The 24,110-nt window shown below is 37.1% G+C and overlaps 2 protein-coding genes across 2 annotated transcripts; one reads left to right on the forward strand and one right to left on the reverse strand.

Moving 5' to 3' along the window:
- The first annotated feature begins 3,380 nt into the window (after positions 1 to 3,380).
- Positions 3,381 to 6,333, forward strand: LOC110799982 (probable pectinesterase/pectinesterase inhibitor 7). The gene is made up of 2 exons (XM_022005268.2): positions 3,381 to 4,467; positions 5,573 to 6,333. The coding sequence occupies exons 1-2, from the start codon at positions 3,579 to 3,581 to the stop codon at positions 6,268 to 6,270; spliced, it is 1,587 nt and encodes a 528-aa protein (XP_021860960.2). The 5' UTR covers positions 3,381 to 3,578; the 3' UTR covers positions 6,271 to 6,333.
- Positions 6,334 to 8,327: 1,994 nt separating this feature from the next.
- LOC130471362 (protein FAR1-RELATED SEQUENCE 5-like) lies at positions 8,328 to 20,591 on the reverse strand. The gene is made up of 4 exons (XM_056841429.1): positions 20,100 to 20,591; positions 19,745 to 19,776; positions 19,007 to 19,254; positions 8,328 to 8,572 (listed from the first exon to the last, which is right to left on the reverse strand). The coding sequence occupies exons 1-4, from the start codon at positions 20,589 to 20,591 to the stop codon at positions 8,328 to 8,330; spliced, it is 1,017 nt and encodes a 338-aa protein (XP_056697407.1).
- Positions 20,592 to 24,110: the final 3,519 nt, after the last annotated feature.

Raw genomic sequence — 24,110 nt, forward strand, 5'->3', positions numbered from 1 at the left:
TTCAAGCAAAAATCATCCAAACACTTGCACCCTAATAGCCGAAAATTCTAAGAACCTTAAGGGCGATTCTAGTTGGTCAAGCTTAAGGCGGATTCGGACGTGCTGTGGACTATCTACGAAGGGACGACACTTGGAGTCCTAAAGACTTGTTCTTGTTCGGTTCGGGCGCAGCTAGGGAGGGCACGCTACAATGTGTATGCATCCTAGACTAATTATATGATTATGTGTAATTAATATGTTTCCTGGCATTAAGGTTTTTCCGCATGATTTATGTTTTTCATATGTATCATAACCTAACACATGACTTAGTGGTTCTTCGGTTAGTATGGAAGATGAACATATTGTCTAAATGGAAATACTTTGTCTGGAAGATCTTTTACGATAGTCTTGACGTGAAGGCTAATTTGGTGAGAAGAGGTTTGGATTATGATACTGAGTGTAACTATTGTGGCATTCGTGAGGAAGATTTACAACATGTTTTGAGATTTTGTTCGGTTGCTCATTTGAGTTGGATGTCTAGTTCACTTCAAATCGATCCTTCAGAAAATGAATCGTGGCCATTAAAAGAATGGGTACGAAGCTATATCCTTCTTTTTCATAGGGAGGATGGGTGGAACGGAGGCCGAGTTCAAAGATTTATTGCTTTGCTTTGGTGTTTATGAAAAACAAGGAATGCAAGAATTTTTAGAGGAGAGGGGGGACACCCGGGTGCGATTTTGGAAGCCTTGGAGAGTCAACTGAAGGAAGCGGATACCTTTAGAGTGCGGAACCAAGATTCTTCATCAGATGGGCCAAGGGAGCCTCCGGGTTTCAATATGGTGCACATTGGACAAGAAAAGGAGTTACATAATGATTTTATTTTGCAGGTTGATGGGTCGTGGGACAAGAAGACTGGAAAGGCGGGATGGGGAATGATGGTTTGTACTAATCATTTCTCAGAGTTAGAAGAGTCAGCAGGCCAACATGGTAGGGCAGTCTCTTCAGATCATGCAGAAGCGAAAGCTTGTCTTCTTGCCCTAACTTGGGCCTCAGATAGGCAGGTTCATCGATTATGAATTAATATTGATTCATCTGCTCTAGTGTCTAACCTCTGCACAGGAAGAGTGGTTGATATAACAATAATGGGTATTATTGAGGAAATCAAGGCCTTGGGCTCCACTTTCCGGCAATGCACTATCCTCAAAGTCCCAAGGGGCGAAGTGGACAAAGCTCACAATGTGGCCACTAGATGTAGGACGCTTGGCCTTTCTTTTGTTTAGTTTTTCGGGTTTGTTCTTTGTAGCTATTGTCAAAAAAAAAAAAAAAAAACCTCCCTTCTTTACCACATGGATAGATATAACTTTTGATTAAGCACAAAACTCCATTTGAATTGTTTTTTAAGAGTTAACCCAAAACAACGCGTCTCTTGTGTGATCGGTCACACCAACAACTTGATGGTGTGACACGTTCACATTGAAGATTTGCCCCGGGTCAAACAGGTGTGAAACAAATATATTAAATTAAATATTAAAAAAACGCGAAACAAATTAAAATGCTGCCGGATATTGGATAAGTAGTGAACCTGTGAAGCACACAATTGGAATTTCCAATTATATACCAACGCAAACCTGGTTTTTGGTCTTCAACCTAAGGTCATATTTTTTTCTTCTCTTCTTTGTTTAGTAGTTAAACACACTATTAATTTGTTTAAGTATTATATTGATTATAAATTGAGACTTACTCTGTATCATACTATTAAGCAGTTCCTTAACATAAAATCTAGAGTTATTATTTTAAGTGAATACGTAGCTTGATTAAAAGTAAATTTTCTAAAGCTATTAAAGTAATTAAGTAACGGAAATTATAAAAGAAGTAATTACTTAGTAACTCTACTAATATTTTCTAAAGCTATTAAAGTAATTACTACTAATATTACTATAAAAAAAAGTAAAAGATCTAAACCATAGAAGTAACATACGTAAATTAAAAAAGTACCTCCTCTAAAATTATATAAAAAAGTAACATGTCTAAACTATATATAGAAGTAACATACCTAAACTAAGAATGTACCTCCCCTAAAACAAGTCCGTACAAAAAAAGTAACATGTCTAAACTATAGAAGTAATTAATATATCTAAACTAAAAAGGTACCTCCCCTAAAACTACTCCGTATAAAAAGTAACATGTCTAAACTATAGAAGTAACATACCTAAACTAAAAAAGTAACATGACTAAACTATAGAAGTAACATACCTAAACTATAAAAATACCTCTTCTAAAATTATAAAAAAAAGTAACATGTCTAAACTATAGAAGTAACATACCTAAACTTAAAAGGTACCTCCCCTAAAACTACTCCGTAAACTATAGAAGTAACATTTTTTAAAGAACTTATTAACTTAAATTGAGGTGGGGTAAAGAGGTGGACAAAGTGAAAAAGCACAAAGGAAGGCATTGGAATAATATTCAATAAACGAGTATGAAACCTCTTCCTTCGCATGAATGAGCTTTGCCGGATTTAAATTGAAGGTATAATGAGAAATTAGTCCATATAGTGTGAACACGTCACATCATCAAATGATGGCGTGGGCGGTCTCATACAAGACTTGAGGAAATTCGAGTATCGACGTCTTATTTCAGGGGATGAAATTTGAACTTGAAAGAGCTGAACTTCTAAACATGGATGAACTGAATTTATAAACTTATCTGGACTGATTGGAATTATTAACCCTGCTTAAACTGATACATATTGATTAAAGCTTATTGGATTTGATAAGTTCTGATTTCAAAAGAGTGAATTTGAAAGAGTAAACTTATAAGACTAATACCAGTATATAATTGGATTCTATAGGACCTGATTGTAACTTATTGACCTTATAGAACTTGATTACGACTTATTTGAACTTATATTAACCAATTGGACTTAAGACTTGTTATGTTAAGGTAAAAAGGACGCAGCCTTAATCAATTTGCTTTCACAATACATATACGAGTATGCATATAGTGACAACATATTTGAATTAGGCATTACAAATTAGTGAATTACAATGGTGGAGGAGGAACTTGTCACCTACGGAGTATTACGTATATCGTACACATGCCAATATTTTATTGGTATAAATCGTGTATATTTTTGTTGGAAACATGCAAATTTCCTCTAATAATGAACTAGTAAATCAGACGTATGATTAGCTTTCTTCAGACTAGACGTATGATCACCTAAGTTCAGTGTTTTTAGCGTACAAATTTCATTTCTTTAATCACTTGTTTCTCTTGTCATGTCTAAAAAAACTAACGTGTTTAATTGGGGTTTTTGATCTGAATTAGTGCTAGTTGTTAACCCATCTTGTCATACTTTTGTGATGATTAACTAGTTCCTCATATAAATGACTTATCCCGTAACATCTAACTTCACACACGAGAATCTTTTAGTTTGATATCTAGAATTTTATAAGCTACTTTTCTATCTTAATTAAAAAAAAACCTCCAAATGCCCCTATCATACACACGATATATATGAAATTTATACCTTAATAAAACTTCTAATCACGAGGTGTGATTTATCAGACCTTATCAATTGCCTTACTAGAATTAATACTATGGAATTCACTCTACCATTATTTTTCCAAATACTATTGCACATTTGTCTCTTACTTTCTTTCTCCTCCTCCTCTCAAGCCCTCTCTAATTTAGATACAATATGTAACAAAACTCTCCATCCAAACTTTTGCAAATCAATTCTAACACAAAACCATTTACAAACTAAAACAATAAAAGATTATGGTAGGTTTTGCATTAGCCAATCCTTAACCATGTCCAAAACATTCAAGTTATTAGTAGACCAACATCTCCTATCCACAAAAAACGTTTCTCAAATTACAATATACGCCCTTCAAGACTGTGACTATCTTACTAGTCTAAACATCGATTTTCTTTCTACCACGACCAGTATCCTTAAACCTAACGACTCCTTAAGTAGCGCGGACATTGATTATGTCCAAACACTCCTTAGCGCGACCATGACCAATTTAGAAACTTGTTCCGATGGGCTCAAAGAGGCGTGGTCACCATCTAGTATGGCTCGTGACCTTTCACCTCAAATCTCAAATGGTACAATGCTTCTTAGCCTAACCCTTGCACTTTTTACCGAGGGTTGGGTACCAAAAACTACCCCAAATGGTAATTATTTTCCTTTGAAATTTGACAAAGTGGGTCATATTATTTTGAATACTACGGTGGTGGTAAATCCTGATGGGAGCGGTCAGTTTACAACTATCAACGATGCAATTGCGGCGGCGCCGGTGAATACGAAGCCGAATACGGGCTATTTTGGGATATATGTGGTGGCTGGAGTCTATGAAGAGTATGTCAACATTCCTAGCAACAAAAAGTATTTGTTGATGGTTGGTGATGGTATTAATCGGACAATAATTACGGGTAATCGGAGCGTTGGTGACGATTGGACTACTTACAAGTCTGCTACATTTGGTAATTACCAATTTCATGTAATTTTTTCTTTTTAAAAAATTAGCAGACGTGAACCGCAATTTGGATTATACACCCGGGTGCACAGTGCTCATTGTGCATCCTGAAGAACATTTGTTGAGTATCTAAAGAACATGAAGAATGATTACAATGTACATATAGTCATATACAAATAAAATATTTGCACTATATGTTCTTTGGATTTGAACTATATGTTCATTTAGTATATGTTCTATGGATATGAATGATATGTTCTTTGCATTTGAACTATATGTTCTTTGAAAAATAGGGTGCACAGTAAGCATTGTGCACCCGGGTGTATAAACCATATTTTGGACGTGAACATCCATCGTACATTAGGATGCATCTAGATCTAAGTGCACCTAAGCACGTATTTCCCTGGCCTCTGCTTATTAGTCAAATTAAAATGAGGGAGGAAAGTGAAAACATCTTTAAGGACACATATCTGGTATACCCGGGTATAAGATAATTTTTTTAGAGTTGTGTTAGAATTGTATAATCGATTTTTTTTTGGGAAGCTACTTATGACACTCTTTTCCAAAACTAAGTTGCTTATTGAAAACAACCGGCTTAATCAATTTTTTTCCCTTCTAAAACACTACCTTATTCAAGTTCAGTCATTATTCTATTTGTAGAATCAACTCTATTGACTTTCACCTAAATTTTGATATAAAATGTAAAAAAAAAAAAGTTGCTAGCATAGAATGGGAAGCTACAGAGCCAAATGGAGTAATTTTTTGTGTAAGAAGTTTGGTTTAAGCAAAGAAGAATTTGTTTTTGATGTTAATATTGTTAGTTATAAGTTGTAATGGTGTGGTATGTACTCCGGAAAATATTTTTATCATTTTACATCAAAAGTTAGGAGAAAAGTCAATAGAGATGAGTGACAGAATAATGGGTGGAATATGAATAATGTGGTATTTAAGAAAAAAAAAGTTGGATAAAGATAGTTGTTTTGACTTTTGAAAAAGCAATTTATAAGGTGGTTATTTTGAAAATGTGTGTCATACTACTATTAGTTACTTTCCCATAAAAACCCTTATACTTGACTTGTTTCTGAATTGTAACAATTTCCTCCATATTTCAGCTGTGACTGCCACAGGATTTGTTGCAATAGACATAACCTTCCGCAACACAGCAGGAGCCATCAAGCACCAAGCAGTAGCACTTCGAAGCGGAGCCGACCTTTCCGCCTTCTACAGATGCAGCTTCGAAGGATACCAAGACACCTTATACGCACATTCCATGAGACAATTCTACAAAGACTGCGACATTTACGGAACAGTCGATTTCATATTTGGTAACGCTGCAGCAGTGTTACAAAACTGTAACATTTACGCCAGACAACCATTAGAACAACAATATAACCTCATTACTGCTCAAGGCCGAACTGACCTGAACCAAAATACAGGATTATCTATCCAACAATCTACAATTAGAGCCGCCGATGACTTAGCCTCGACCACTTTTACAGTCGAGACTTATCTAGGAAGGCCGTGGAAGGAATACTCGAGAACAGTATATATGCAGTCCTTCATCGATGGTTTGATTGAGCCTGTTGGTTGGCATGAGTGGTCTGGAAGTTTTGCATTAAACACATTGTATTATGCAGAGTTCAATAACACTGGACTTGGGTCTAGTACGGCTAACCGTGTCACTTGGCCTGGGTACCATGTTATTGATCAGACTGTAGCGTCTTATTTTACAGTGGCTTATTTCATAGTAGGTGAGTTTTGGTTGCCCTCTACTGGAGTGCCTTATACCTTAGGTTTATTTGGAAAATAATGTGTACTGTATCTATTGATTTCAATGATTTGACAAGATCAAAATCAGGCAAAATTACCTTGTTGTCGGTCGAGTTTCTAAGCTAGGTCACCTTATTTGTTTGTTGCCAACTAAAACTTCGATTTAACATAAAGCAACCATGAGCCACTTTTCCGATCAAATTTGGCATTAACTTTGTTACTTTTTTCTTTCCAGACTTTAATTATAAACTTGCGTATGTACCTTACCATGTAGTAACTAACTACGGCCCTGTTCTTCTAAACTTTGTTTGGCTGAACTGAACTGAATGAAGTTGAACTGAATTGAACTGAACTGAACGGAACTGAATGAATAATAAATAATAAATAATAATAAAATAATTAATAATTAATAATTAATAATAAATATAATATTAATATTTATAACAATACTCATAATAATAAATACTAACTACAATAATCATAATTATTTATTAATAACAATAATTGCGTATAATATTAATATAATAATAGTAATATTTAAGTAATAATAACGATAATAATAATTTATATATACAAGTAATAATTGTCAATTTTAATTGCAATATCAAGAATAAAAATAATTACAAAGAAAGATGAATCCGTTCTTTTGAACTGAAGTGAATTGAACTGAATGAAGCTGAACTGAACTGAATTGAACTGAACTGAATGGAGCTGAACTGAACTGAACTGAATGGAGCTAAACTGAACTTTCTAATGTTCTACTAATTGCAGATATGATTCCTGTGAATATCAGGGTTTAGGTAATTTGGATATGATTAATGATGTTCTTTTGATGGTTTGATTTGCTCTTTTGAACTAGTGGAAGGTTATTTTGTAAACTGTCAGGTGTTCGAAATGTTCTTTTTCACACTTTAAGCATGAACTAGTATACAATAATGTTTTTAGGGGTTGAAATTTTGTTCTTTCGAAAAAATTTAGAGTATTAATTAAAATGACATATTCTTTATTTTTTAAACCATCTTCCATAATATACATCGTAATTGGACAAAGTAAAACGATAAAAAAAAAATTATACATATTATGGGATTAAAAATTTGCATTTCAAAATGTTGATTGCGCCAAACATCAGTAGTTCTTAATAAAGATCTACATATTATGCACTTGAAAAATCTACATTCAAATATGTCAATTGAGCCAAACACGAACAACACGTAAAAATCTACATAAGAAAAATAAAAGAACATTCAAAAGAATCCAAAAAAAATATACACTAACATAAAAGAACACATTAAAAACAAAAAAAATTACCAATGGTGAAAAGAATCTACAATGGATGTATGTGTACTCCAAAATAATCATGTGGAACAAAAGCTTCCAACTGCGAATTCGAAGATGTTGGATGAACCAAAACACCTCCAACAGGTAAGTTTATGATACACTGGAAAAAACAAAAGAACATAATAAGGGAACGAAAGAATAATATAGGGAAGAAAAATAACATATCAAGTTGAATAGAACAACATGAACTAAGTTAAAAAAAAAAAGAACATAATAAAGAATATAAAAGAACAAAGACGAAAATAAAGAACAAATAAGGGAAATGAAAAGAACAATTGAATTCTGAAATAGAACAGTTCACCTGATCAGTAAACTGAGTTTCCTCTCTCAAATTATCAACATGTCTTTCTCTTCTCTTGTTCCAACCCTTCAGTTTATTTCGTTTCTTCTCAACAATTCCTTTTGGCCTAACATTCCTCTCATTAGTCTTTTCGGTCCCTTTCTTATTCTTCTTTATTCTCTTTGGTGGATTTTTAATCACAGTTGGAATGATTTTTTCAACAACCGGTTCCTCAACTTCCTGCAAAACCTGTTCTGTTGAAGGCTCAAAAGCATCAAGTAGAGTTTCATTACGCACAAAATTGTCTGATGAATCACCAGCTCCTTCAACTCCGCCAATGTACTCTTTTACTTTAGTTGACATATCCAGCACACCCGAATCAATAATTTTCCTTGCAGCCGGACATTGTTGAGCTTCATTAATAACCTTAATGCAACTCCTTATGGTTTGCATCCTCCACACCGATGCAGAAACAACACTTATTTCATTATCTCTACCTTCTCCTTCCTAATATTCATAGCCTCTTTGGTCCATCTCTTCATAATGTATCGATTGGGAAGCTTTTCAACATTATGGACAATAAAAACTCTAAGGATATGAGAACAAAGAATGCCTATTTCTCCAAATGACTTGCATGTACAATCAACAACCATCTCTAGCTCATTGAATCTGACATTGTGTCTGATGAAATACTTTGTAGGATGCCCAATAATATACTCAGAAACTGGATACTAAAAGAGAATACGTTCACTCCTCAAACCCACAGCTTTGATAAATCTGTTAGGTTATGATTCATATGACAAAACATAAATCATGCGGAAAAACCATAAAGCCAGGAAAGCATATTATTTACACATAATCATTTAGCATAGTTTAGACGCATACACTTTGTTGAGTGCCCTCCCTAGCTGCGCCCGAACCGAAAAAGAACAAGTCTTTAGGACTCCAAGTGTCGTCCCTCCGTAGATAGTCCACAGCACGTCCGGATCCGCCTTAAGCTTGACCAACTAGAATCGCCCTTAAGGTTGCTTAGGAATTTCGGCTATTTAGGTGCAAGTGTATGGCTGATTTTTCTTCAAAATCTTACCTTTAGAATAATTCAATTGTATCTATAAATTATGACCCTAGGCACCTATTTATAGAGGTATGGAAAAGGAATTGGAATCCTACTAGGATACGAATTAATTAAATTAGAATCCTAGTAGAACTCTTATTTAATTAATTTATCCTTTTAGGATTAGGAATTTAATCATATATCGAATCCTAGTAGCTTTAGGATTCGTATAGCACGTACACGAGCATCGCACGAGCACCGCACATTCGCGCAGGCCTTGCGGCCCACGCTGAGCGCACAACGCTCGGCCCATGCTGCTGCCTGTGTCCGCGCGCGCGCCCAAGGCCTTGGCTGGGCTTGGCCTTGCGCTGGGCCTGGTCGAGGCTTGGCGTGTGTTGGTGATGCGTGTGGCTTGCTGGGCGATGGCCTGGCTTCGTGCTGGGCCTTCGTCTAGCGAGCCTCGTCCGATGCTAATTCGTACGATACGCTTCCGATTAAATTTCCGATTCCGAAAATCATTTCCGATACGAACAATATTTAATATTTCCGATTCCGGAATTAATTTCCGTTTCGAACAAATATATAATATTTCCGTTTCCGGAATTATTTTCCGATTCCGATAATATTTCCGATTCTGACAATATTTCCGTTTCCGGCAATATTTCCATTTCCATTAATATTTTCCGATACGTACCATGTTTCCGTTTCCGGCAACATCTACGACTTGGATAATATTTATATTTCCGATACGATCCATATTTCCGTTTCCGGCAATATCATCGTTTCTGGAGTATTCATTTCTTGCTTGTGACGATCTCAGCTCCCACTGAAACCAAGATCCGTCGATTCCGAATATCGATAGATGGAGTATTTAATTCCATTAAATACTTGATCCGTTTACGTACTATTTGTGTGACCCTACGGGTTCAGTCAAGAGTAAGCTGTGGATTAATTCCACTTGAACTGAAGCGGCCTCTAGCTAGGCATTCAGCTCACTTGATCTCACTGAATTATTAACTTGTTAATTAATATTGAACCGCATTTGTTAGACTTAATATTATATGCATACTTGGACCAAGGGCACTATTTCCTTCAGTCTCCCACTTGTCCTTAGGGACAAGTGTGCATTTCCTAATTCCTTTGTCGCTCGATGCTTGCTCTTGAACATAAGGTAAGAGTTGTCATTCTTATTATGTCCAAAGGTATTTCTCGGTTTCAGAGTTCAACTGATCAAATAAACAGATAATCATAGCCTATGATTCATCCGAGCACGGCCATGCATTTTACAGTTTCTAGCTCTCCGAGTGGCCTTGTACAACTTTTAAGCATCTCATTCGTATTTATGGGAGGACAATCCCAATCTTGCGATCTTGAGATTAGACTTCGTTTGATAGGTGATTACCTGAGCGTTGCCTTTATAGCCTCCTTTTACGGTGCGACGGTTGGTCAACGTCAAAGCAACCAGTTCTCAAACAAGTAATCTCAAATCACTCAGGTATTGAGGATTTAGTGTCTAATAATTTTAATGAAATTTACTTATGACAGATTTTCATCTCTTACAGTAAAGTTTCATAGGTCTGTCCGATACTAGTCTTCCCAAAGTAAGTATCTATGCAAATGATTATGACATAGTTCAAGAAACAGAACTACTAGTCATCTTGCATTCTAGTCGTCTAACATTTTCTATGCGTCCAATTTTATAGAAAACTCCGACCAGGGACCATTTTCAACTTTTGACATCCAAGTTCACTTGATAGACATTTCTTAGTCACAGGACTGGTCTTGACAGTCTATCTTGAATATTTCGTCAAATTGAAGGGACTCATCATTTAATAAACCACAAATTAAATGGAAAAATGAATTCTATTCATTTATTGTGAATGATTAACCAATAATGTTTTACAAAGAATTAAACTCTAAAACTTTAAAACATTAAATAAGGACATCAAAGCCATTCTCCAATATGCTTGATTCCCATAGCTGCAGTGTGCGAGTTGTGCTTCGCCTGCGGCAGAGGTTTAGTCAATTGATCTGATATATTGTCATCAGTTCCAATCTTGCTTATCTCGACTTCTTTTCTTTAAACGAACTCTCGTAGAAGGTGAAATCTACGAAGTACATGCTTGACTCTTTGGTGGTGTCTAGGCTCCTTTGCCTGTGCAATAGCTCCGTTATTATCACAATACAGGGCTATTGGTCTTTTAATGTAGGGGACTACACCAAGTTCACCTATGAACTTCCTTATCCATATAGCTTCCTTTGCTGCTTCATGTGCAACAATGTACTTAGCTTCAGTTGTAGAATCCGCAATGGTGCTTTGCTTAGCACTTTTCCAGCTTACTGCACCTCCGTTGAGGCAGAAGACAAACCCAGACTGTGATCTGAAATCATCTTTGTCGGTTTGGAAACTTGCGTCCGTATAGCCTTTAACAATTAATTCATCATCTCCACCATAGACCAGGAAGTCATCTTTGTGCCTTTTCAGGTACTTCAGAATATTCTTGGCAGCAGTCCAATGTGCCTCTCCTGGGTCTGACTGGTATCTGCTCGTAGCACTGAGTGCGTACGCAACATCCGAGCGTGTACAAATCATAGCATACATTATTGAACCAATCAATGATGCATACGAAATCCCATTCATTCTTCTACGCTCATCAAGTGTTTTTGGGCACTGAGTCTTGCTAAGAGTTATTCCATGAGACATGGGTAGGTAGGCTCGCTTGGAGTCTGCCATCTTGAACCTATCAAGCATCTTCTTGATATAAGTGCTCTGACTAAGTCCAATCATCTTTTTAGATCTATCTCTGTAAATCTTGATGCCCAATATGTACTGTGCTTCTCCTAGATCCTTCATCGAAAAACATTTCCCAAACCAAATCTTGACAGAGTTCAACATAGGAATGTCATTTCCGATAAGTAATATGTCATCGACATATAATACTAGGAAAGCAATTTTGCTCCCACTGACCTTCTTGTATACACAAGATTCGTCTGCGTTCTTGATGAAACCGAAGTCACTGACTGCTTCATCAAAACGTATATTCCAGCTCCTGGATGCCTGCTTCAATCCGTAGATTGATTTCTTTAGCTTGCATACCTTTTTAGCATTCTTTGGATCCTCAAAACCTTCAGGCTGTGTCATAAACACAGTTTCTGTTAAAACGCCGTTTAAGAAAGCGGTTTTGACATCCATCTGCCATATTTCGTAATCGTAATATGCAGCGATTGCTAACATTATCCGAATAGACTTTAGCATTGCAACTGGTGAAAAGGTTTCATCGTAATCCACACCGTGGACTTGCCTGTAACCTTTTGCAACCAATCTAGCTTTGAAAACTTCAAGTTTCCCATCCTTGTCCTTTTTCAGTTTGAAAACCCATTTGCTTCCAATGGCTTGGTAGCCATCTGGCAAATCGACCAAATCCCATACTTGGTTTTCTGACATGGAGTCTAATTCAGATTGCATGGCTTCTTGCCATTGCTTGGAGCTAGGGCTCGTCATAGCTTGTTTGTAAGTCGCAGGTTCATCACTTTCAAGTAATAGAACATCATAGCTCTCGTTCGTCAAAATACCTAAGTACCTTTCCGGTTGAGATCTATATCTCTGCGATCTACGCGGGGTTACATCTCTAGATTGACCATGATTCTCACCAGATACTTCTAAAGATCTCTGAGTTTCATCTTGAATGTCATCTTGAGCATTCTCTAGAGTTTGTTGTTCGACTCGAATTTTTTCGAGGTCTACTTTTCTCCCACTTGTCATTTTGGAAATGTGATCCTTTTCCAAAAAGATACCATCTCGAGCAACAAACACCTTGTTCTCAGATGTATTGTAGAAGTAATACCCCTTTGTTTCCTTTGGATAGCCCACAAGGATACATTTGTCAGATTTTGGATGAAGTTTGTCTGAAATTAATCGTTTGACGTATACTTCACATCCCCAAATCTTAAGAAAAGACACTTTTGGAGGCTTTCCAAACCATAACTCATATGGAGTCTTTTCAACAGCTTTAGACGGAGCTCTATTTATAGTGAGTGCAGCTGTATTTAGTGCATGTCCCTAAAATTCTATTGGAAGTTCGGCCTGACCCATCATTGACCTAACCATGTGTAGCAAGGTTCTGTTCCTCCGTTCCGACACACCGTTCCATTGTGGTGTTCCAGGAGGAGTCAATTCTGATAGAATTCCACATTCTTTCAGATGGTCATCAAATTCATAGCTCAGATATTCACCGCCTCTATCAGACCGCAGTGCTTTAATCTTCTTGCCTAATTGATTCTCTACTTCACTTTGAAATTCCTTGAATTTGTCAAAGGATTCAGACTTATGCTTCATTAGGTAGACATAACCATATCTACTGAAGTCATCAGTGAAAGTCATAAAGTAGCTGAAACCACCTCTAGCATTTGTACTCATTGGTCCACATACATCTGTATGGATTAAACCCAATAGTTCAGTTGCTCTTTCTCCAACTTTAGAGAAAGGTTGCTTTGTCATTTTGCCAAGTAAACATGATTCGCACTTACCATAATCCTCTAAGTCAAATGGTTCTAGAATTCCTTCCTTTTGAAGTCTTTCCATGCGTTTCAAGTTAATATGGCCTAATCGACAATGCCACGGATAGGTGAGATCTGAATCATCCTTTTTGGCCTTTTTGGTATTTATGTTATAAACTTGTTTGTCGTGATCTAATAAATAAAGTCCATTGACTAATCTAGCAGATCCATAAAACATCTCTTTAAAATAAAACGAACAACTATTGTCTTTTATTAAAAAGGAAAATCCCTTAGCATCTAAGCAAGAAACAGAAATGATGTTTTTAGTAAGGCTTGGAACATGGAAACATTCTTCCAGTTCCAAAACTAGCCCAGAGGGCAACGACAAATAATAAGTTCCTACAGCTAATGCAGCAATCCGTGCTCCATTTCCCACTCGTAGGTCGACTTCACCCTTGCTTAACTTTCTACTTCTTCTTAGTCCCTGAGAATTGGAACATAAGTGTGAGCCACAACCTGTATCTAATACCCAAGAAGTTGAATTAACAAGTGTACAGTCTATAACGAAAATACCTGAAGATGGAACGACTGTTCCGTTCTTCTGATCTTCCTTTAGCTTCAAGCAATCTCTCTTCGAATGCCCCTTCTTCTTGCAGTAGAAGCATTCGGATTCAGAAGTGGGTTGACTGACCTTCCTCTTTTCAGACTTGGCGCCAGTTTGCTTAGTTGGGCTAGCCTTGTTGCCACCTTTCTTAGCATTCCTCTTCTTTCCAGATTTCTTGAACTTGCCCCCACGCACCATAAGCACATCTTGCTTATCACTTTTGAGCATCTTTTCAGCAGTCTTCAGCATACCGTGAAGCTCAGTGAGCGTTTTGTCCAGACTATTCATACTGTAGTACAGTTTGAACTGATCATACCCGTTATGAAGAGAATGGAGGATGGTGTCGACAGCCATTTCCTGAGAGAATTGCTGATCCAGCCGACTCATATTCTCAATGAGTCCAATCATTTTGAGAACATGTGGACTTACGGGCTCGCCTTTCTTAAGCTTGGTCTCAATAATTTGCCTATGAGTCTCGAATCTTTCGACCCGAGCCAGATCTTGGAACATGTTCTTTAACTCACTGATGATCGTGAAAGCATCTGAGTTGATGAACGTTTTCTGTAGATCTGCACTCATGGTTGCAAGCATTAGACATTTCACATCCTTGTTGGCATCAATCCAACGATTGAGGGCTGCCTGAGTGACCCCTTCGCCTGCGGCTTCGGGCATCGCCTCTTCCAGGAAATACTCCTTTTCTTCCTGCATAAGAACTATTTGCAAGTTCCTTTGCCAGTCAAGGAAGTTTTTCCCGCTCAACTTCTCCTTTTCGATAATTTTGATCGAATGTTGAATGAATTGTTGTTTGCCATAATTAAAACTACAATTGAAAAGAATAACCAAATAAATAACCATTCACAATTTCTCTTAATAAACTTAAATTCTAGCATACATGCATAATTCAATGTTCATTAAGCATTTTATTCAAGTTATGTGTTCCGGCAGGTGTGAATAAAATGATTCCAAGACCCTAAAATCCATTGAAGAATTAAGCATATTATGTATTTAGACTCAATTCTAAAATCTTTTAGGTAAGCAAAAGCCTTTTGCTAATAGTCTAGAAACTACTCTTGGTTGATAGGTGCGTCTAAGAACTTATTAGGTAAACCTATCGATTTTGCCACGACATAAAATGACTCCTTACTTATATCGTTGAGTTTCACCAAAACTAACATGTACTCACAATTATTTGTGTACCTTACCCCTTTAGTATCGATAAGTAACACCTCGCTATGGCGGAAAACTATTACTAAGATCGATGAAAAAAGGATATCCAAGTAAGTGTTATTTTGGCATGGCACCTTTTAACTCAATTTTTAAGTTTGGAACTTAAGGCTCTTACTATGTTGGTTTGATTTTAAGTGAACTAAAATCCTTAATCATGCAACATAATCAAGCTTTGATCTCATGCATATTTAAGACATATTTAAAAGCAATAAATAACTTAAAACATGCATAAGATAAATGTGATCTAGTATGGCCCGACTTCATCTTGAAGCTTTAACTTCAAAGTCCGTCTTGAAAATCTCCGTGGGAGGCGCCATTTTCTTAAAATAGGATAAGCTATAATTATACTAATTACAACTATTTGATGGTACGCAGACCATATTTGAATTGAAAAACAATTTTGGTACTTTAGACCAATTACATTCAAATTAATGGTACGCAGACCATATTTTCTATCCTATTTGGGCCATACTAGTCACTTCATAACCTACAAAACATTACATATACAATATATACCATTCACCCATTCATTATCATGAATGGCCCACATAGCTGGTTAGTAAAACACGTATGCATCACATAAATATTTGCAGCAATTAATTAAGGGCACCAATAATTTACCAATTATTCAGTCCTTATTAATTCTAATCAAGTTGTTTAACCTTAAAGGATTTGTAGACCTAATCAAGAGTTTATGACTAAAAATGCTCCCACTTAAACCAATAAATTCATATGCTTTACTAATTTTAAACATAAAGATGTATTTCTAGTCTAACCGGAAACATACAAATTTAATTAAAATTTAAAGCTCATATAAATTTATAATTGAATCCACTTATTTAATTTCTTTTCAGTCGAACTTAAATTAATTCAAGGTTTTTAATTTTAGTAAAATAATTAGAATAAATTAAAATTTATAATAATTATAATATTCAAAATTAAAATCCAAGAAAACAATTTAAATTATTAATTTTAAAATTAATTAAAATTATATGAACTGAAAATCTCGAATTAAAATTTAAAACTCGATAATCTTAACATGACGAGCACTTGGGCTTGCGCCCAAGCCCCGTCGAGTGCACGACCTATCGCTGGCCCATGGCTCATCGCAGCAGCAGCCACGCGCAAACGCAGCAAGCCAAGCCACGCTTGCGCGCAGCCTGCTTGCCCGCATGCATCGCAGCAGCTACGATGGGAGCGCTCGCTCGCTCGCGCGCAAGCAAGCCCTCGAGGCCACGCGTGTTGGTGCGCGGAGCAGCGGTCGCTGGGCGACCAGCTCTCGCCCTCGCGCGCGCCTCCCCTCGTGCCACGCCTTCGCCCTTCGCCCATCGCCATAGCACACAGCACACACGCACAGGCTCCCTTCCCTTGTGCGCGCGCCATGCGCTAGGTTACTCGTTGCATTCGTACCGCACGGGCGAAGAGCTCCCTTGCTTGTCGTCGCGTGCCCGCACTATACAACACCCCTTAAGGGTAACACCTAGCTTCCATTGCTTTGTGCGTGCAACATTAATGAGCGTTTTCATAAAAATTTAAAATTTTTAATTCAAAATTAATGACAAATTAATAAAACATATTAATTTCATAATTTTAGGGCTAAAAATCGAAAATTTATTAATCAATTAATTCCGATTAACATGGATTCAAAACTAGGTCATAAAAATTAAAAATTTAACATAAATTAACAATTTTTATGGTGGATTTTAATCATGGATACCTAATTAAATTATTAACTAATTATGAAAATCAAATCAATTCTAAATTATTCGAATTTCAACAAATTAATCATAATTACAAATTAGGTTGTATAATTAACAAGTCTAGGCATTCATAATTGTTAAACATATACAGTAGGTCAATCAAAAACTCAAGATTTATCAACAAGAATCGCAAATACTTAATTTAACATCTTAAATTTACAAACTTTTGCGTTCGAAAAACTAAAACCTCCGAAAAGTCATAGTTAGGCTTCGAATTTCGGAATTCTGGGTTCGGCCGAAAAACATTATTTTTGTCAAAATTTTAGAAAGCCTTTTACATGCGGAATTGGCACAAAAATCACTCGATTTGGATGAGTAACGAAGAAACTTCCGAAAAACTGCGTACATATAATTAAATAAACGCAATTTGCAATTAATTAACAATTACGAAAATTAATCACCCCTTTTAATTCCTTGCAAATTTGTAATATTTAACCATGTTTATGCAATTTAGATTATGAAAATAATAAGAGGCTTGTGATACCACTGTTAGGTTATGATTCATATGACAAAACATAAATCATGCGGAAAAACCAAAAAGCCAGGAAAGCATATTATTTACACATAATCATTTAGCATAGTTTAGACGCATACACTTTGTTGCGTGCCCTCCCTAGCTGCGCCCAAACCGAACAAGAACAAGTCTTTAGGACTCCAAGTGTCGTCCCTCCGTAGATAGTCCACAGCACGTCCGGATCCGCCTTAAGCTTGACCAACTAGAATCGCCCTTAAGGTTGCTTAGGAATTTCGGCTATTTAGGTGCAAGTGTATGGCTGATTTTTCTTCAAAATCTTACCTTTAGAATAATTCAATTGTATCTATAAATTATGACCCTAGGCACCTATTTATAGAGGTATGGAAAAGGAATTGGAATCCTACTAGGATACGAATTAATTAAATTAGAATCCTAGTAGAACTCTTATTTAATTAATTTATCCTTTTAGGATTAGGAATTTAATCATATATCGAATCCTAGTAGCTTTAGGATTCGTATAGCACGTACACGAGCATCGCACGAGCACCGCACATTCGCGCAGGCCTTGCGGCCCACGCTGAGCGCACAGCGCTCGGCCCATGCTGCTGCCTGTGTCCGCGCGCGCGCCCAAGGCCTTGGCTGGGCCTGGCCTTGCGCTGGGCCTTCATTTGCTAGGTTGCTCGTCGAAATGGATGTTACTGTCGCTCTTCCTGAGTGTATTTGTCGAGGCTTGGCGTGTGTTGGTGATGCGTGTGGCTTGCTGGGCGATGGCCTGGCTTCGTGCTGGGCCTTCGTCTAGCGAGCCTCGTCGGATGCTAATTCGTACGATACGCTTCCGATTCCAGAAATCATTTCCGATACGAACAATATTTAATATTTCCGATTCCGGAATTAATTTCCGTTTCGAACAAATATTTAATATTTCCGTTTCCGGAATTATTTTCCGATTCCGATAATATTTCCGATTCTGACAATATTTCCGTTTCCGGCAATATTTCCGATTCCGGCAATATTTCCATTTCCATTAATATTTTCCGATACGTACCATGTTTCCGTTTCCGGCAACATCTACGACTTGGATAATATTTATATTTCCGATACGATCCATATTTCCGTTTCCGGCAATATCATCGTTTCCGGAGTATTCATTTCTTGCTTGTGACGATCTCAGCTCCCACTGAAACCAAGATCCGTCGATTCCGAATATCCATAGATGGAGTATTTAATTCCATTAAATACTTGATCCGTTTACGTACTATTTGTGTGACCCTACGGGTTCAGTCAAGAGTAAGCCGTGGATTAATTCCACTTGAACTAAAGCGGCCTCTAGCTAGGCATTCAGCTCATTTGATCTCACTGAATTATTAACTTGTTAATTAATACTGAACCGCATTTATTAGACTTTATATTATATGCATACTTGGACCAAGGGCACTATTTCCTTCAAAATCGTTGCTCAAACATCAAATATATTGCAATCGTGTACACATCCCGTGCGTGCAAACATAACATGTTATCCGAACATGCATAATATTTATTACCAGTAGAAGAATTATAATCTCCAGTGTTCTCCTTACTTCTCCATTCACCAATTACATCCAAAAAACACTTGTAAAATTCACGTAAGCCGTTGGTTTTATGCAACCTCCTAGAAATAGAATGATTTGTAGTCTCATTCCTTTGAGAAGACAAAACACCCCCGGAAAACCAATCTTTGTTATATACAGGACACCATTTCTCCTTCAAACTATATAACCTTATTATCCATGGATTGTAATCCGCCAGAAGACTACAAAAGAACAAATAAAAGGGATAAAAGAATAATAAGAGAAACATAAAGAACACCTTGAGTAAAATAAAGAACATGAAAGAACATGTGAGGAAAAGGAATAACAGAAACATACAGTACAAAAAAAACATAGAAAAGAACATGAAAGAACATGTGAGGGAAAGGAAAGAACAAAAAAACACTGTACAAGAAGTATGAAGTCTATTAATCAAAGAAAAGAACATTAAAATAGAGGATAAAAAGAACAAGTTACATATAGTTATAAAAAGAACAATACCAAACAATGAAAGAACATGTGATGGATAAGAAAGAACAAAATTAAACTCTAAGCAGTCTATTAGCAAAAAGAATTATTATCTATTCCAATAATGCTCGAACTCAGCAACTGTGTCATAATATTTCAAGACATAATCAAATCGACGTTTGAATCCTTCTTTAGCCATTACGCCTTTGATGTTTACAACAACATTTTCTCCGATGTGCCACGTACACAACCGATGCCTCAATTTTGGAAACACATCCCTAAAAAAACATGAACCAAGAAAATAAATATTCATACAAATATACTAAACAAAACATAGCCTTTACCATTACAGAACAGTGATGAACGACAAAAGCACATAAAAAATAATATTCTTACAAAAAAGAAAAAGCACATAAAAAGAATATAAAATGATAACAAAGAACAATAATAAAAGACAAACGAACATACTAACATTCTAAACGAACAATACCTAGCTTATAGCCTTGTCCATGGCAGAACATTGATCAATCATGATAGTCAGAGGTTATTTCCCTCCCATAGATGTCAAAAAAGAATTAAAAATCCACTCAAAAGTACTTGCCTTCTCATTCAATATAAACCCAACTCCAAACATGATATTTTGGGTGTGAAGATTCATTCCAACAAAAGGCCCACAAATCATATCGTATTTATTAGTACGATAAGTTGTATCATGAATCAATAAATCACCAAAGGATTCATAATCAGACCGCATTCTTCCATCTCTCCAAAAAACATTGGTCAACTGATTAATTTCATTAAGTTGAAAATCATAATAAAAATCATATTCATTAGCTTGTCTCATAGCGAACCATCTGATCAACTGATTTGAATCACAACCATCCAAAATTTTCTTCTTCTCGTTTGAAACATCATCATATGCATCGGAAATATTGAAGCCTAAATGAGCCTCACCACTAACTTCTTTCCTCATAGCTCTAAGAATATCAGCAAGCTTAGTGCCACTACAAGTAAAAGTAGTAAGAAAAGCCAACTGTTCTTTTGAAATGTGCCTATGTGACCTAATAAGGTATCTCTTATTAGCAGGAACCATTGAATGGTTATGTAGACGACAATGTTTGGAAAGAACATACACTCTGATTTTCTTATCAACATCAAACTGGACTAAAGCCTTGCATCCAATTCTCCTATCAATTTTTTTAAATGATTTAGGCACAACACCTTATGCACAAACAAAAAACCGATGTCGAACTATTCCAGTACCACTTCTATACTCCTTTTTACCCTTCCTAGTACCAAAATCATTCCTAAATGTATGACTATTGTATAACTCAAACGCCTCATTGTAGACACCTACTTTTGTCCCCATTCCCGAAAGGGAAGGTTCGATGATGAGAACATAAATCTCCACTTGACAATGCATCTCCTATAAAATAACGAATCTCAATTCCCCTTTTCATTTCACCCGAAACCTGCTATTTATAGAAACCTGCTATTTATGGAAACCTGCTAAAATAGTAACTGCCGTAAAGGGTGGTTGCTAAAAGTAGTAAGAATAAAAAGATAGAAACCTGTCAGAATTAGGTGTTGCACTCCAACATAAATCCTAAAAGAGATAGAAATTGTGAAAGGAATTATATTCCTATCGCAGTTCGATAAAAGAGTTAACGTATTAATTAAACTCATAACGAACCTAGAGTTCGTAAAGGGCCCAGACGCATTCCGTTGTAAATTGATACGCACCAAATAACTCGGATTAAGTCTCTTAATGAACTCCGTACTCTAGAGTCCAATCTGACAAAGAATTCTGCCAGACCCTATTTTCAACGCCCAGCCCTGGGCGCCGAAAATACCTGGGACGGATTCTTTTCCTAATCCGTTTCGTATTCAAATTCCTGAAAAACTATCTTTCTACGCCACTCTTTCCTATAAATAGACCCCTAAAACCGACGTGAAGAGGACACAACACACACAACACATAATTATATTCTGAGTATTGACTCCAACCCTTAGCCTAAGCCTCACGCTGCGAAACTGTTCACGCGTTCTGTCGCAATCGATCCATAAATCGAACAGAACGTATCCTGTCCCATAATTGAGATTCGTTAAATAAAAAGGAGAAATAGCAAAGTCAAAGTGGTTAGTTTTCTGAGAACCGTGACGCACCTCTCAAGGGTGCGTCGTAATGTGTCCCTTTTCGATAATTTAACTGCTTTCCTCGCCCTTTTTATGAACGGTTAAACTAACTAAATCTGATTGTTCTATCACGCCTAACAAATATAATATTTTTGGGAAATCGGATTATCATGCTAGGTCCCTTAATGCTATTTAAATCAGATAATCACGATCGAATTAGTATTATATGTTGCATTTTGCTAAAATTAACTCAGATTAGTTTAATAGTTAACGCATGTCCCTTTAATTATTTATGCTGAGCTAGTAAGGATATCCTGCCTCTGGAGTTATCGACGAGCAAAGTACTCCTCTCGGTAGTTACAATCCCCCGAACCCTCAATCTCTACCTTACGGGTGTATGTTGAGAGATCCCCACACCAGGGATCACAAGGGAACCTACGGCCGTCGTGGTCAAACATAATTGCACTCCCTTTATGTCACGATAACCGGGTTTTGTCAGTTTTTCTCATTGTCGTTAAAAACTGAATGACGAGTCCTATATTACTAGTCAATTGGGTGTAAACTCACAGGAAATCCAATTACACTTGATTGAATAAAAAGAATCGTCACACCCACGAGGGACGAGGTCACACATTAGCCTCGCGCTTTTTCGACCCCCTCACAGTGGCGACTCAACTGGGGATAGTGAAGGAAATACTCGTGCTTGTAGGTAATCAAAATAGCCGAAGGGTGAAACGATCCTACCCCGCGTTTATTTCCCCATCAAGTTGGGACGACCTGAAAATCAGCATATTAATGTGAACGGGCAGAACCGCATAACGAATCTCGGCTCCCTCGGGAGTTGGGACTAAGTATACCTTTTTTCGCCAATAGGGGGGTGCATACGCCGCGCATGTTGCCCACTCGGTACTTGTGCAGGTAGTACACCTATCCCGAACCCAATCGCTCGCTCATTAGGTCCCTCTCGCCTGCATGCCCCCTTCGCTTGCACTTGCGGGTTGGCCTCTTGAGCGAAATTCGTCTGTTGAAGACACTACCTCGACATGTGTTGGATCTACGATAGAAGCGGTACCAAGCCAGGCGCAAATAATTACCCATAGAAGCCTATCATAAACTACATGACATTTTATTATTGCCTCATGATGTAATGTTAGTTATGTGTAGCGAAATATGTGATTGTGTGTGACAAACTATCCTAGAAAACCAACGACCTTAAAAATTGCCCAAACATTCATAGACTAATTTGCCAAAGAGTTATACCGAAATACGTGTTCCGCAAACCCGAGTGATCGCCACAAAAATAAGCGACGCTTGGGATGGCCGTAACGAATCCCACAAACGCTGCACAACGCGTAAAGGACGTTATTAGGCAAGCACGTAAAATCGAAGTCGCATAAACAAAAGTAGACGCAAACAGAAAACGAGAACCAGCCAGGGACGCATTTTCAACGCCCCTGGCTGGGCGACAAAATTTCTCACGCCCACTGCTGGGCGCTGAAGTTGCTGCCTGGCCTTTTGGTCAGGCACAGCAGCCTCGGTGCCCGCGCATAAAAAAAATATACATAGCAAAAAAAACTTTTCGTAAAAATTGCTGCAAGGGCGTATGAAAAAGGCACTCGATTCTAAAAGCGACTAAAAATATAAAAATAAATGACTCTTTGTGTCGTTGTTAGGCCTCCTACGACGACAATGCTCGGCACCAAAACCGAACATGCTAATTAAAACGACCTTGAATGTCACATGGGCAAAATATTCAAAAAATAATGTTCGAATAAAGTCTTCAAGAAAAAATAATGTTCAAATAAAAAAAATTAATCCGAGTCTAGACTAGGCTATGCCAAGGTACAATCTAAATCCTAAGTCTTAGTTGTCTTATCCATAGAATCGGTCCTAATACTTGGTGTAGTTCTGCAAACTAAAAGGTTAAACCATATTGAGTCTCCCTTCCTAACATTTAAATCAATAAGCACCCATATGTAATTGTCATCCCTTGCTAAGAGTCTACGGCCTCAATACTCTCCCTCACCAATAAAAAGAATATGTTATGTATTTTCAAAATGGAAACAGTCACATTCTGGAAATCATTCCCCCATAGTCGCACAACCCCCAAAGTGAACCTAAGGTGTCAATACCATTAGCAAAAAAAAAATTAATGGCCTCAAGGCTCAAGATCACATTGGGTCACGACTATCATAGTCCTCTCGAGCCACTCGCTCCTTTAAATACTCCTAAGTACGGACTAAAAGATTTTCCATGAATGCAACATGACCAACCATGAAAATACCCAAATCGGCATACCATAAGGCTACCATTGGGGTAAAGCAATACACACTAAGAGAGAAGCCGCACTAATGATTCTAGCCTTGTAAAAATGGAAATTCGATCTCCCCAATTAACTACCTTGCCAACATTAAGCAAAATGGCGCATGACAAATGAAATCTAAAGTGTCAACCAACGAAAGTTATGGTCCAATTA

This window comes from Spinacia oleracea, chromosome 4 (assembly GCF_020520425.1).
Source record: "Spinacia oleracea cultivar Varoflay chromosome 4, BTI_SOV_V1, whole genome shotgun sequence".
In the NCBI taxonomy this organism is placed as follows: Eukaryota; Viridiplantae; Streptophyta; class Magnoliopsida; order Caryophyllales; family Amaranthaceae; genus Spinacia; species Spinacia oleracea.